At 44.7% G+C, this 15,241-nt stretch overlaps 1 protein-coding gene across 1 annotated transcript in view; it reads right to left on the reverse strand.

The window, feature by feature from the left end:
- Positions 1 to 227: 227 nt before the first annotated feature.
- LOC124776989 (putative inorganic phosphate cotransporter) overlaps positions 228 to 15,241 on the reverse strand; it is a 182,755-nt gene continuing 167,741 nt past the window's right edge. Inside the window, exon 11 of the mRNA XM_047252234.1 lies at positions 228 to 1,102. Within this exon, the coding sequence (XP_047108190.1) occupies positions 899 to 1,102 (204 nt within the window). The 3' untranslated portion in view covers positions 228 to 898. The remainder of the gene's footprint in view (positions 1,103 to 15,241) is intronic.

Here is a 15,241-nt window from a genome sequence, read left to right on the forward strand (position 1 = left end):
GGAGTTTAACATATTGTAGGCTTTGGGATTTTTAGTAGGTCAGGGTCCAGGTTAGTTTTTGAATAAATGTTTGTCCTAGAAATTTTACTGTTCTGGTTTGATTGGGTGGTTGGTTGGTTTTGGGGAAGAGACCAAACAGCGAGGTCATCGGTCTCATCGGGTCACGGAAGGACGGAGAAGGAATTCGGCCGTGCCCTTTCAAAGGAACCATCCCGGCATTTGCCTGGAGTGATTTAGGGAAATCACGGAAAACCTAAATCAGGATGGCCGGACGCGGGATTGAACCGTCGTCCTCCCGAATGCGAGTCCAGTGTGCTAGCCACTGCGCCACCTCGCTCGGTGTTCTGGTTTGTTGGGTCAGGCAGTGGTGATATGAATTGTCAGACTAATGGGTGATTTTTGCTATAATTATTGCCTGGGGTTTTGCAAGATGAGGGAAAGGTATCACCGGTTACTCCACAAGGTGAAGTTGTTGGGATGGAGTTGAAGGGTCCAGTGAGATGAATGGAAGGTAGGATGATCTACAAAGAGGGCAGTGTCTACTGGATATCGAATCATGTACACAAGAGGGAGTTCATTTGGATCGTTGACTGAGTATAAGAGATAAAGGAGAGGTGATAGGACGGATCCTTGGGTCACACCTGCAGTTTGATGGATAGTTCGGGAACAGTGTCACTGATTGTCATTTAGGATGAATAGTTAGTTATGAAGAATGCAATAGGCTGGATGTAATTGATTGCAAATGTGTACTGTTGGATTTAAAAGGTAGACCAAAATGTTAGATACAATGTCAAGACTACCAAGGTTACATGTACTGACTATGGAAGGTCCCCTATTATGAAACGGTCGTAGAGGGTACAGTAGTACGTAGTGGTGTTTCCTGACAGTAAGCGGCAGCCTAGGTGCATCCCTTGTGGGCGTTGTCCTCCTGGAGGGGCTGTCTCTCGGCTGCGACGCCTTCCCCTGCACCTGCATAGGGCTGCCCACAGGGTGGGTCCCAGGGCTGCCGCTGCACCGTTGAGAAGAGCACGTACATCAGACCGGAGAACGACACCAGCGCCGCCACCACCAAGAACACCACTCGCCACTGTTCCGGCGTTTGCTGCACAAAGGGATGCACTCAGTCACATGTTTACTAACAGCCACGGCGCCAGCTCCATTACACGAGACCGGTACGTACAAAATACACACACCAGTCAAGTACACATTACTATTATTATAAACAACATCGAAGTTCAAGTACTATATAGTTTCTGCTCAGGAACAGGCCATGTCAACACCACGGGGTTATTCCAAGGAACTGTACAACACAATGTGGACAAGATTATGTGTAACTGTCTGTGGTACGCCGCTTCAGTCTGCTTCCTGTGGTCGAGGACTGTGCTCTCTCAACAATTTTTACCCACAAATTTCCTTTCATTACCAAATTAACTGTTCATCCCCATTACTGAGTGGTCTGCACTTCAGAATGCCATGTGAGATGTCATGGTTCGATTCTGGCTGCGTCGGAGATTTTCTTCACTTTTGGACTGGGTATTGTGATTGTCTTCATTCTCATTTCATCCTATGAACATGCAAGTCGCTGAAAGTGGCGTCAACTAAAAAGAATTGCACCAGGCGACCAGTCTACCCTTACAGGAGGCCACAGCAATACGTACATTTGATTTCACTATATTAACTAGTCCTTGACACCCAGGCTGTGCCCTATCAAACTGTCGCTCATTAGTTACTCGATCTCCTATCTGATACTAAACATTCTTGTGTAATACCACACATTAAAAACTTCTAGCCTCATTTCGTCTACACTGCTAACTGCCCACCATTCACTTCCTCCCTAGATGAATCTGAATATATCAAATAATGTGTATGTGGTGGCTGTCCTTTCGGACGTGTCAAAAAGAACAGACACCCCACATATAATTGAGGTATGATGGAAAATGATTCCTTCAGTGCAGATGCACACAAAACTCGAATTCTTACAGGAATCGGCAAGATGCCGCGAGTTGTGAGGTTGATGAGCAAGGGCACTATATCAGTAGTGTGTGATATAAATTGACAATTTGGATTTGATAGGAGGCGTGCAAGGGTCGTCCATGCAGGTGTGGTGACCACTGTGTCCATGTCCAGATGGCGCAGCGATCAGGGCATTTTCCCATCAAGCAAGGGTCCTAAGGTCGAGTATCGATCTGGCACAAAATTTCAACTTGCGCCACTGATCTAATTCAATGCTCACTGGCAGCTAATGTCCTTAATTTCTTTGTACCTTTTGTATAAGCTACTACACATAGTTCAAGTACAACATACGAAAATCGGAATCAGTTGTGCTACATTTCAAAACCGGTGAGAAGAAGGATTTGAGAGTTCACGATGAAACAACGAAAAAGGGCTTAAGAGAGAAATGGGTTCCCCAATGTTTATACTCTTATGAGAAATTGAATTACCTAGTATCACATAAATCCCCCTCCTCTCCTCAAATTATCCTCTGATGACTGGAGCATCGTGTCCTAACATGGACTCAACGATTACTGAATGCGTTGAACAGTCTTCCTGATGAATGTGACCTCAACCGTCACCCGCATCTCATGGAACGAACTCAGGTGGCATATGGTACCACAGCAGCACCCTCACATCCGTGGAGAGCTCTTTGGTATTCTTCCGCCCCCCCCCCCCCCCCCCCTCCAAACAGCAAGGGCTTTGAGAGCTTGCGACTCCAGATGTCACCATGAACATTGCCCTCATCGAGTGTCATGAGCAACACCTCTGTCAGTTTTGCTCACGAAGACTTATGCTCTGCAGATCATCTCATAGTCAGTACTCAGTTTTCTGTGAAGAAATACCATCTTGCCATACTAGTTGTCGCATACTCGCTAAAGACATGCTATCCTTTGGGCTCCACTTTGACTGTTTGTTTATAATCACAGACGTCCACTAACGAGCAGTTGCCTCCTCCTGGAATCTGAGGTGCACTTATTCACTATTAGCGCACTTTGTCCCGTGCCAGTTTCTTGGTTACACCTCTCCCTCATCATATGCACAGCGTTAACATAGAACCTGTGGTAGTACCCTAAGATACGCTGACAGCTGCGAACCACCTGCATCTCTTCATGCTTAATGTCTTCCCTGACGACGATGTCATCTTTCAGCAGTATAATTGTCTGTGCCTCGGAACCAGAACAGTGCTACAGTGGTTTGAGGAGCATTATAGTGAACTCACTCTGATGTTACGGCGACCTAACTTATATGGGTGTAGCCATGTATGGAAGTGAAACATGGACGATAAATAGTTTAGACAAGAAGAGAATAGAAGCTTTCGAAATGTGGTGCTACAGAAGAATGCTGAAGATTAGATGGGTAGATCACATAACTAATGAGGAGGTATTGAATAGGATTGGGGAGAAGAGAAGTTTGTGGCACAACTTGACTAGAAGAAGGGATCGGTTGGTAGGACATGTTCTGAGGCATCAAGGGATCACCAATTTAGTATTGGAGGGCAGCGTGGAGGGTAAAAATTGTAGAGGGAGACCAAGAGATGAATACACCAAGCAGATTCAGAAGGATGTAGGTTGCAGTAGGTACTGGGAGATGAAGAAGCTTGCGCAGGATAGAGTAGCATGGAGAGCTGCATCAAACCAGTCTCAGGACTGAAGACCACCATAACAACAACACTAACAACAACAACTCATATGGAACCCATTTGGGTTGATATTGGGCGCCATCAACGCGTACGTATATCAGCGGCCGAACCCATTCCCAGTTCCCACAAGGACACACCCTCCAACCTCCTTGCCTATTGCACATCTTAATAACAACAGTATTTTAGCTCTTATTGATACACAGGCGATGTTTGTGACAACTTACGGAGAATTTGACATAACAAAAAGTCTGAAGTAGACTGAAGAATATGGACATGTCCTCCTGTAGATGTGTTCACCCACGGATCATCTATGGACTCGAATGTGTCAGTAAGAAAGAGGAAAGACCGGTTTTGCCTTCGAAGAGAGGGAAAAGAAGTGAGACATTTTGAAATCGAAATTTTACTGTCTCCAGGACTTGGCACTTCCCCTGATCTCTGCTTGGAGCAACACACTGAAACTTGCAGTCACAGAGTAACAAATTCTGCAGCCAAGCTGGAAAGACTGTATATTAATAGTTGAATCCTAGACTGTTAAGATTCGATCCTACCTGTGAAACTCAGAGTGGGTGTGAGAGGTTTTCCACACATCCAGTCGATTACTGGGCATAGGTGACCTTCGCACAAACGAGCCAAAACACGTCGTTCTACTTTAATTATGCCAGTCAACTTTAAAGAAACAGATTATTACACGTTCATTACGACCACTGCCCACCGCAATGTTGGACTCCGACTGGTGGCGTTGCAGGCACGTGAGGCAGTAACAGAAATAAGTATGTGGAGCAGACATGGACGGGGGCTCAACCTAGAGAAGATAAGGGCTGCAAACAGGGATGTAAATTGAGACAAGCGACTTAGATAATGGGCAGATTATTATTACACAGAGGCTATGATCTAGTGTCTCGAAAACGGCGAAGCTGTTCGAATGTACGTGCACTACCTTCGTGAGCATCTACGAAAAGAGGTAGGATAGTGAATCTACCTCTAGGCGCTAAATGGTTGGACGTCCACGACTTCTCACAGAACGTGGGGTTCGGAGGCCTGTCTGCTCTGTAAAGCAGGATAGATGGTGATCTGTGGCATCTTTGCCAAAAGAGCACAATGATGGTGCATGCACAAGTGTTTCGCAGCACACCATTCATCGTATTATGTTGAACAGGGAGCTCCGCAGTACATCACCCCTACGTGTTCTCATGTTGGCGCAATGACTGTAGTGGCCTCGGGAACACCGGGATTCGACCGTCGATCAATGGGAAAGTGTCAGCTCTTCGTGTGAATCACATTTTTGTTACACTACGTCGATGGTTGTCTCCACAAACGCCGTCATCGACGTGGGCGGCGGCTCGAAACGTGCAGCGCGGCAGGTGGGAACAGTATTATCCTATGGGAGACATTCTCCTACGCTTGTATGGGACCTGTGGTAGTAATCGAAGACATGCTGACACCTAGAAACCACATGCACCCCTTGAGGCTTGAGGTCTTCCCTGACGGCGATGTCATCTTTCGGCAGTATAACTGTCCGTGCCTCGGAGCGAGAACATTGCTACAGTGGTTTTAGTAGCATTATAGTGAACTCATGTTGATGTCTGGGCAATCAAATTCGCCTGATGTAAATCCTGTGAAACCCATCTGGGTCGCTATCGGGCACCATCACCGCGCGCTCAAATCAGTGGTCCGTTATTTACGCGAATTACATGACCCGTGCATAGACATGCTACATACCTCCACAAACCTATCAACGACCTGTCGGATCCGTGATACTCACAATCAATGATGCATTTCGTTCCAAAGCCGGACAAACAAGCTCTTACGTAGTTGGTCATATCGTTTTGGCTCATCAAGTGTAAAATTACAGGGTCAGTCACCAACATGATCAGATGTGGAGGTTTGTGGGTGAAGTGTTACAAATAGCATCAAAAGTGAAACATTTTTAAATCTGATCAATTTTTCCCACTTTAACGAGTATTAATCAATGAAGTTTTTACTGGTTACTTTTGTCGACATCCTTCAGGAAGTATTCAACAGTTCTGATTTCTCATGTTCCTGATTTTTAACTTTTAATATCAACCTAACATTGTTATATGACTGAAATTTTTTGTGAATATTTCGCAGCTTTATTTTCTAGTTCATTCGATACTATGAATTTAATTACACCACTGGCCATTAAAATTGGCACACCACGAAGATGACGAGCTACAGATGCGAAATTTAACCGACAGGAAGAAGATGCTGTGATATGCAAATTATTAGCTTTTCAGAGCATTCACACAAGGTTGGCGATGGTGGGGACACCTACAACGTGCTGACGCGAGGAAAGTTTCCAACCGATTTCTCATACACAAACAGCAGTTGACCGGCGTTGCCTGGTGGAACGTTGTTGTGATGCCTCGTGTAAGGAGGAGAAATGCGTACCATCACGTTTCCGACTTTGATAAAGGTCGGATTGTAGCCTATAGCGATTGCGGTTTATCGTATCGCGACATTGCTGCTCGCGTTGGACGAGATCCAATGACTGTTAGCAGAATATGGAATCGGTGGTTTCAAGAGGGTAATACGGAACGCTGTGTTGGATCCCAACGGCCTCGTATCACCAGCAGTCGAGATGGCAGGCATCTTATCCGCATGGCTGTAACGGATCGTGCAGCCACGTCTCGATCCCTGAGTCAACAGATGAGGACTCGCCGGCCGTGGTGGCCGAGCGGTTCTAGGCGCTACAGTCTGAAACCGCACGACCGCTGGGCCGCAGGTTCGAATCCTGCCTTGGGCATGGATGTGTGTGACGTCCTTACGTTAGTTAGTTTAAGTAGTTCTAAGTTCTAGAGGACTGATGACCTCAGAAGTTAAGTCCTATAGTGCTCAGAGCCATTTAAACCATTTTTTGATGAGGACGTTTGCAAGACAACAACCATCTGCACGAACAGCTCGACCACGTTTGCAGCAGCATGGACTATCAGCTCGGAGACCTTGGCTGCATCGCAGACAGGAGCACCTGCGATGGTGTACTCAACGACGACCCTGGGTGCACGAATGGCAAAACGCCATTTTTTCGGATGAATCCAGGTTCTGTTTACAGCACCATGATGGTTGCATCCGTGTTTGGCGACATCGCGGTGAACGCACATTGGAAGCGTGTATTCGTCATCGCCATACTGGCTATCACTTAGCGTGATGGTATGGGGTGCCATTGGTTACACGTCTCAGTTATCTCTTGTTCGCACTGACGGCACTTTGAACAGTGGACGTTACATTTCAGACGTGTATTGACCCGTGGCTCTATCCTTCATTCGATCCCTGCAAAACCCTACATTTCAGCAGGATAATGCACGACCGCATGTTGCAGGTCCTGTACAGGCCTTTCTGGATACAGAAAATGTTCGACTGCTGCCCTGGCCAGCACATTCTCCAGATCTCTCACCAACTGAAAATGTCTGGTCAATGGTGGCCGGGCAACTGGCTCGTCACAATACGCCAGTCACTACTCTTGATGAACTGTGGTATCGTGTTGAAGCTGCATGGGCAGCTGTACCTGTACACGCCATCCACGCTCCGTTTGACTCAATGCCCAGGCGTTTAAAGGCCGTTATTACGGGCAGAGGTGGTTGTTCTGGGTACTGATTTCTCAGGATCTATGCACCCAAATTGCGTGAAAATGTAATCACCTGTCAGTTCTAGTATAATATATTTATCCAATGAATACCCGTTTATCATTTGCGTTTCTTCTTGGTGTAGCAATTTTAATGGCCAGAAGTGTACATGACGATTCAGTCTAAATCATAACCCCAAAGAGTTGGCATCCATACTTGTGTTAATAATATAAAAACATATGCTTTACATATGCTAGTTAAGTGCTGTCGTGATTGGCTAGCACTTTGACGGAACACCGTCTGGGTCTGCCGAGTGCTGTTGCCCTTTTGAGGCCAACTAAGAAGATACTTTATTGAAAAGTAGCGGCACCGGTCACGAATACTGACAATGGCCAGGAGAGCGGTGTGCTGGCCACATCTGGTGACGCCTAAGGGCTGAGGAAGACACGGCGGCCGGTCGGAACAGTTGGGCCTTCAAGTCCTGTTAGGACGGTATTTGCTTGTTTACAGATGCCAATGATCTTTGGGCTGCGAAGCAATCTACATGAAACAAAAACTGAGTGGTTACAGACGCAACACGTTTTGTGTAGTTTGTGTCAAATCTAATGGCGTTCCACTTTCTCAAACTCACTGAATCATAAACCTGAAAAGTGGTAATTTTAGAATATTACCCCTCTTTGATAAATTTCTCCAGATACCCTCGCTTCTGACCCTGTTACTCTAACTTTGCCAAGGATTGGTCTCTCTTGGAACGCTACTACACCAGTTGTTCCTTTAGCCTACGACAGCGTCGCTGTAGGCTTTACGATTTTTGTGTCTGTATTCGGTTTGAAGCAGCTTCTACAGTGCTACTGTAATAAACCTGTGTTAGGACAAACTACGTCTGCTATTTCCCGTGTGGGATTACAGGCCCTCATTATGCTTGTAACTGCAAAGATAAAACTACAGTGTAAAAACATTTCACAAGCTTATCACAACGTAACCTAGTTCCACTAGACCTAATGCACGCATTACACTTCCCAGAACTGTGAAAACGATTTACAGTAACAAAGCTAACAGATGTTTACAACAGAGGAAAGTGTCTTCATTTGTTTACTGCCTTCTGTAGGTCGTTCGTAATAGCAAAGAGCTCGCAGTACAAGAGGTGTTTCACAGTAGCTCCAGGATACCAGAAATTGGCGCACTCATTTGCTGCAACAGTTCTATAAGGGTTTTTCATCGAAACTACGACAGATACAGAAGGCGTTATAACGTAGATGTCAACTACATACTGTAATTTTTCTCTTTGTAAGTACTGGGGAGCCTAGGAAACGTTAGTATTTTCCAAGACTCGAATAAGGGAAAATCATTTTAGAACCCATATTTACTGGACTTTTTCCTGGTTTTGGTCCATAGTTCTACTTCTCAGTATATGGAATACTTTTTTACATCTTGTCTATGTACAAGCATCAGCTATTTTACTAAACTTCCACCCAATCTTACAAAATTAACGACGCATTCTGTAAGTGAAGATATCAGCTCTGTCAAGTTACTGCTTCTGCCTTGGGGAGATGTTATTAGAAAGTAAGACACGTTCGGATTGGAGAAAAATTGAGAAAGAAATTTCTCTTGTCTTTTCCAAAAGACTTTTCTCGATATTTGTCTTTAAGTGCTAAGGGAAACAGCAGAAAACTATGTAAATCTGTGCTGCGATCAGTGTTTGCAGGACATTCTACATAACAAGGTAGTGTAACTAGATTTTTAAGCTCGGCTTTAAAACGTTTGTAATTTAATTCGTAATAATTTGTGAATTTGTTTCATAACACCTAATTCGGATTACAGGGTTGTCTGAAGATAATGAATGAGAATCATAATCTTGAAAAGTATCATGACCTGTCGCATTCGCTCCAGGATACCAGAAATTGGCGCACTCATTTGGTGCTGCAACAGTTCTATAAGGGTTTTTCATCGAAACTACGACAGATACAGAAAGCGTTATAACGTAGATGTCAACTACATACTGTCATTTTTCTCTTTGTAAGTACTGGGGAGCCTAGGAAACGTTAGTATTTTCCAAGACTCGAATAAGGGAAAATCATCATGTCTCCTTGCCTTGATGGAGAAGGGGCAGCGTCTGTACAGATATTGTACATACGGCCAGCGTGGCAGGGACCGAATATCCACACAGAAAGAAGACTCGTTCCGTTACAAACAACCTCTTCAAGGGTGGGTGATAAGGAGGAAACTTGGGCATTCTCATGACCCAGGAATAAGAAATCTTTCCTACAGGCGGATGAAACTACTATGGTCAACGGCATAGGACGCGGAAGGCGGAACGTTGTAGGCCCTAGTGGTGCCCCTTTTCGGACTGGACGAATCTAGAGTGGAGAGCCGCCAGTCGAAAGCTTTCGTAAGACAAGAGATAGAATAGAAGACTGTAATTTTTCCACAGTGTCACCAGCATTCGCTACACAATTTTGACAATGATGAACAAGAGACGGCATGCCGTGCCCGTAAAAACCGGAACCAGCTCAGGCTACCCTCTGTCTTAAAGGCTTGATGATGTCACGTCATCGAATATGTTGGCCTCGGAGTCCATCTTTCGTGGGCCCAAAGAGACGGAAATCTGAAGGTGCTAAATCAGGATTGTACGATAGATATTGTAGGGCACTCGGGCCGAATTTGGCAGTCAGTTCCATGGGCTTAAAACTGTTGCGGCGCCTGCCGTTGTCGTGTTACTAGTGGAAGTTTCTCTTCTGCTTTGTCATGACTCTCGAATTCAACATAGTGAGAGTTGTCTTGTAGCGTTCTGAAATGACACATGCTCAGGAGCCAAGAGATCCTAAAGAACCATATCCTTCTGGTCCCGGAAGGCTGAACACATCACTTTGCCTGCAGATGACAAACTTCTTTCTTTGAGAATTCGCATCTCAAATCAAAGGACTGTCTTTTGGATTCTGTCTCCTACTGGTGACACCGAGTCTCGTCTCTGGAGTTAGAAAATCGTCACTTTCAGCCTCATATTCATCGAATCAATTATTTTTGTTATGGGTAAGAATGTGCAGGACTCATCTTGCACACACGTTGCGATAACGAAAGCAGCATAACACGTTGTCTAAGCCACTGCAGGCAACATTCAGTGGTGTACACAATTTCTTGGACGTAATTGTCGATCGTCACGGATGAGTTGGTTGAGACACTCCATTATGAAGGATGGCCGGTGAGAGGTGTCGACCTAGGCGTGGCCTGTCGTGCACATCCCTTTCATCACTACTGAAACGCAGAACCCTCCACGTTACATTGCGCATGTCTGCTCGACTCTCTCCACACACATTTAACAAGCTTCGATGGATTTGCGTTGGCGCAGTTTGTTCAGCAGTGAGGAATCCAATAATCTAGCGACTCATCTCTGTTTTGCATGCTCTTCGACGTTAGACGCCACTTTTGAACGCTCCCCCATTGCTCTTTTCTGTCGCTTGGCAACGAAAAAGACATTACCCTTAACGGAAGATTCAGAAATTATCTAAACCAATATAATCTGGTTCGTATACTCAAAATGCACACACACACACACACACACACACACACACAAAGGAAGCATTAGTTACGGAAAGGTCCTCGTAGAAGTGGCGGCTGACATTCAGAAAGATGTGTGAACTAACTCTAAGTGAAGGTAATGGATTGTGTTCAACAGCTTTGTTTAAAATAAGTTATAGTTTTTATTTAAAAGATGAAACAAGATAAAAATACTTTAAGACATTTCTGTTTGAATATATACGATGACAGAGGTCAGGTATACCTTTACTCAGTTTACAACATTTAACGTTTACGGAGATCGCTTTCATTGCACACAATACCCTTTAGTTCAAACTTTCATGAAACAGGATGGGCATGAGGAATGTGAAGTTTTATTTCATGATAGTCTCGGGATTCATGACCAACAGGTACGCCCCAGTGGAAATGTTAACCTTATTAGAGAGTTCTGTATTCAGATCTCCGAGTCCTCGAAAAGACTGTACCGAAACTATGGCCGTTGACTCGTCTTCCAACAACCTGACGGCTAAGTGGTGGTAACCATCTTAGGCCGCAACAGACCGTCGCACGGTAGCCTAGCTACTGGACACTGAATGAGCGGTGAACTTCAGACTGCGGCAGACATTAAGGAAATAACGTGTTTCCAAAAGTACCACTTGACGTACTGCTTCAATACTGGATAGTATAGATGTACAAGCGTCAGCTATTTTACAACACTGTAAAACAAAACGTTAACCTTACCTGAGAGCTAATTAGCATTCGGCAGAACGTTTTCTGGTCATACTTTTATCTGCTTTTGGAAAAACTGGTTTGGCACGTCGGCAACTTAAGTACGACAATTACAAGGCCAGTAATAAAAAAGACAGTTAAATGAGATATAACGAAGCAGTATGCAACCTGAAAGACTGCCACCCACCTCTATTATGAGTTCAGTGTCCCAAGTTTTTGCAGTTCGAGTTACTGGAGTTCTCATGAATTCTTTAGTAAGTTTTACCGTGTTGTTATTCTGTAATTTGTGTCACTGCCTGAGTTCATTGGCGAAATAGATGATAACGGTGTTCTAATAGGACACAAAAGATTATATTGTTAAGAAATAATCCACTCTAAATCAAGTTTACGTACAGTTGTTCATGATGGAAACTGAATTAAATGTAAATTTCTGAGCGAGCATTCTCTCGAACAATGCTCAGATGAAACGGCCCTCAGTCAGTTAGCACAAGATATTGACAGGTAAAATAAATGCATAAATAAATAAATAAATAAATATTGATCTCATTTTCAAAATCATCTGTATAATTTTAAACAGAACCAGTTCTTCGATTAAGCGAAATAGGGGAAAAATAATTTTTAGCCTTTCAGAGTGAGTGAATATTGAAGGCCCAACAGTACCGCCCGGCCGCCGTGTCATCCTCAATCCTTAGGCGTCACCAGATGCGGACACGGAGGGGCATGTGATCAGCATACCACTCTCGCGGCCGTTGTCCGTTTTCGTGATCGGTGCCACTACTTTTCAGTCAAGCAGCTCCTCAATTGGCCTCGGGCTGAGTGCACGCCGCTTGGCAACAGCAGTCGGCAGGCCTGGACGGTGAGTCATCCTAGTCAAGTCTAACGGCGCTTAACTTCAGTGATCTGACGGGAACGGTTGTTACCACTGCGGCAAGGCCACTGGCTTGACAAAAAAAGTTATGTAATTAATGTACATATCGTTTGTAGATACTTGTCTGCAAGTGTGATACACACTGAAATCCCCGCGTCACAGTACCAAAGCACGCCGCCACAGGGGACAAAGCAAAATGGCTGTGCTCATTGATGGAGTGGTGTAACACCTGGAAACACGTTTTATGCGGCAGCGAAAATATTGTAGCTGTGACATGCCGATCAGGATGATTTGTTTAGTCATCTGTATAACTACCCCTTATACATGTCATCTTCAATAAGTACGTCGTCCTTATCGGCCACAGAGGAATTTTGCCAATGGTTTGTTACACTAACTGCCAACCTATTATTTCTTCCGTCTTGTCTACAGCTGGGGCTGCATTTTAATGACACGATACAGCAAATTTTCACAACCATCATTTATGGGAAGATAAAGATACTTAGGTGTCAGTTAAGGTGTTGGAGGTTAATATATGGGTTTGAGTTGTAGGTGAGAGTCTGGTTGGTTCGTACGCTCACCCTGCTTGTCTAACAAGTGCCATCACGAAGGATTTTTGCAGACCTGCTACAGGATGTAAGCCTACAAATAAGAGGAAACAAGTGGTTTATGCGTGATGGGCCACGACCACGCTTTACATAACACAGGTGGAGTTGCACTGGATGATACTTCCGAGCAGATGGATAGTTTGGAGGTGTGTGGGAGGAGGGTCGTAGCACATTTTCGCAGTTGGCCCCAAGACACTGGGGCGAGACAAGCAAGGTTCAAATGTTCACTCAGGCAGCCAAATTAAATCCTATACAGCAAGCCTTCATGTATGATGGGAACTGCTAGTTTTGTCCGTAGGCGCAGTTCGTCGATGTGTCCAGGAAGTGGAGGAACGAACGCTGTCTTTGTCTTTAACCAAATACTCAGAAGTTCATTGGAGTTACATCGCGTAGTCATGGAGGCCAAGATATAGTTCCACCATGTCCAGTCCAAGTCGGCACATTCCTACGGAGGTAGGTGACAGTTTCTTGGTGATAATGTGGTGGCGCGCTATCTTGCTCTAAAATAAATTCTGTGCCCATATCCTGTTGTACTTGAAGCATTAGATAATGGTCAAATACGTCCAGGTACGGTATAGCTGCTACAGTTGACTCAGCAAGAAAGAAAGTACTGTAAATCTTGCTACAACTTACGGCGTAAAAAACACTTACCTTAGGGGAGTCCCGTACATGTTCGAAACAATTGTACCAATTAATAACAGTTTTTCTCTGAGGTGGTAGCTTGCGATATTTAGTGTCTGAAATGTAGTGGCGGATTTGGATTCACTGCGTACGCACTGCACCGTTATACGCCTGCATGATTACTGTAGCAATAAATCCTTCACGCTTACCACTTAGCGGAAACGTCGAGAACTAACAGCGTTCTGCGCGAATAAAATTTGAAGACGTTCTGCATTCTGTGCTCTATCAAACATTTCTGTAACTTAATTTATCCTTTTCACAATGGAAGGTTACTTTTGCACAACTAATTTATAAACACCTTGTATTCACTATAGTATTCAACCGTTCCGGCCACCCACCTTTACAAATAGCCTGCATTCAATGAGATTTCGTCTCCTTCTGCCCTGCAGTGATTAATGTTAAATGGCTGGTCTTCTCAGGAATCTGGTGCCAATGCAGTTTTATTCATTGTTATCGGTAAGAACACTTCTTAGTGTTTGGCAACATGGAAAATATCTCCCCACCTCCCTATCTATCCCTACCTCTTCCCTGCCCTCATGTATAAGCTGATCTCATCCTTCCCCAAATCTCCCAATCTCTCTCTCTCTTCCTCCCTCTCTCCATAGATGACCACACTACACTGAGGTAAAAGGTGTCATTGGACAACGATATGCACACGTACAGATAGCGGTAGTATTACGTACACAAGGTATACAAAGGCAGTGGATTGGTGGAGCTGTCATTTGCACCCAGGTGATTCGTGTGAAAAGGTTCCGACATGATTATGGCCACAGGACGGGAATTAAGAGACTTTGAACGTGGAATGATAGCTGGAGTTACATGCATGCGACATTCCATTTAGGAAATTTAGGGAATTAAACATTCCGAGATCCAGTGTCAAGAATGTACCGAGAGTATCAAATTGCAGGCACACATCTCACCACGAACAACGCAACGGCAGCCGACGTTCACAAACGACCGAGGGCAGTGGCGTTTGCGTAGAGTAGTCAGTGCTCACAGACAAGCAACACTGCTTGAAATAACGGCATAAATCAATCACGGACGTACGAAGAAGATTTCCGTTAGGATAGTGCGCAAAATTTGGCGTTAATGGCCTGTGGCAGCAGACGATGGACCCGACTGTCTTTGCTAACAGCAGGACATCGCCTGCAGCCCCTCTGCTCTAGACGACTGGAGAACCGTGGGCCGGTCAGATGAGGCCCGATTTCATTTGGTAAGAGCTGATGGTAGTGCAACAACTCGACGTGACATGGACTCAACAAGTCGCTGAAAGTCGCCTACAGAAATATTGAGCCATGCTTCCTCTAAAGCCGTCCATAATTGTGGAAGCATTGCCGGTGTGCACAATTATGTCTCGTAAACGTTCAAAACTAAGCAAAACTAAGTCCGACACGTTATTTGGTGGTATCCCATCACTCTTGTCACCTCACTGTATGTAAAGGGCGTTTCAATATTTGTATCACAGATTTCAAGGGGTTGCAGAGGATACTTAGTAGATAAAGTTTTAATAACTAATCAACGTCGAGAAAAATACCGTCTGAATATAAAATAAATTTAAGGATAGGTTCATTCTCAGATCTCCCACTTCACGGTATGCGCAAAAACTGAGAAGACGGCGCCGCCGTCAGTC

Source organism: Schistocerca piceifrons, chromosome 2 (genome assembly GCF_021461385.2).
Source record: "Schistocerca piceifrons isolate TAMUIC-IGC-003096 chromosome 2, iqSchPice1.1, whole genome shotgun sequence".
Classification (NCBI taxonomy): domain Eukaryota; kingdom Metazoa; phylum Arthropoda; class Insecta; order Orthoptera; family Acrididae; genus Schistocerca; species Schistocerca piceifrons.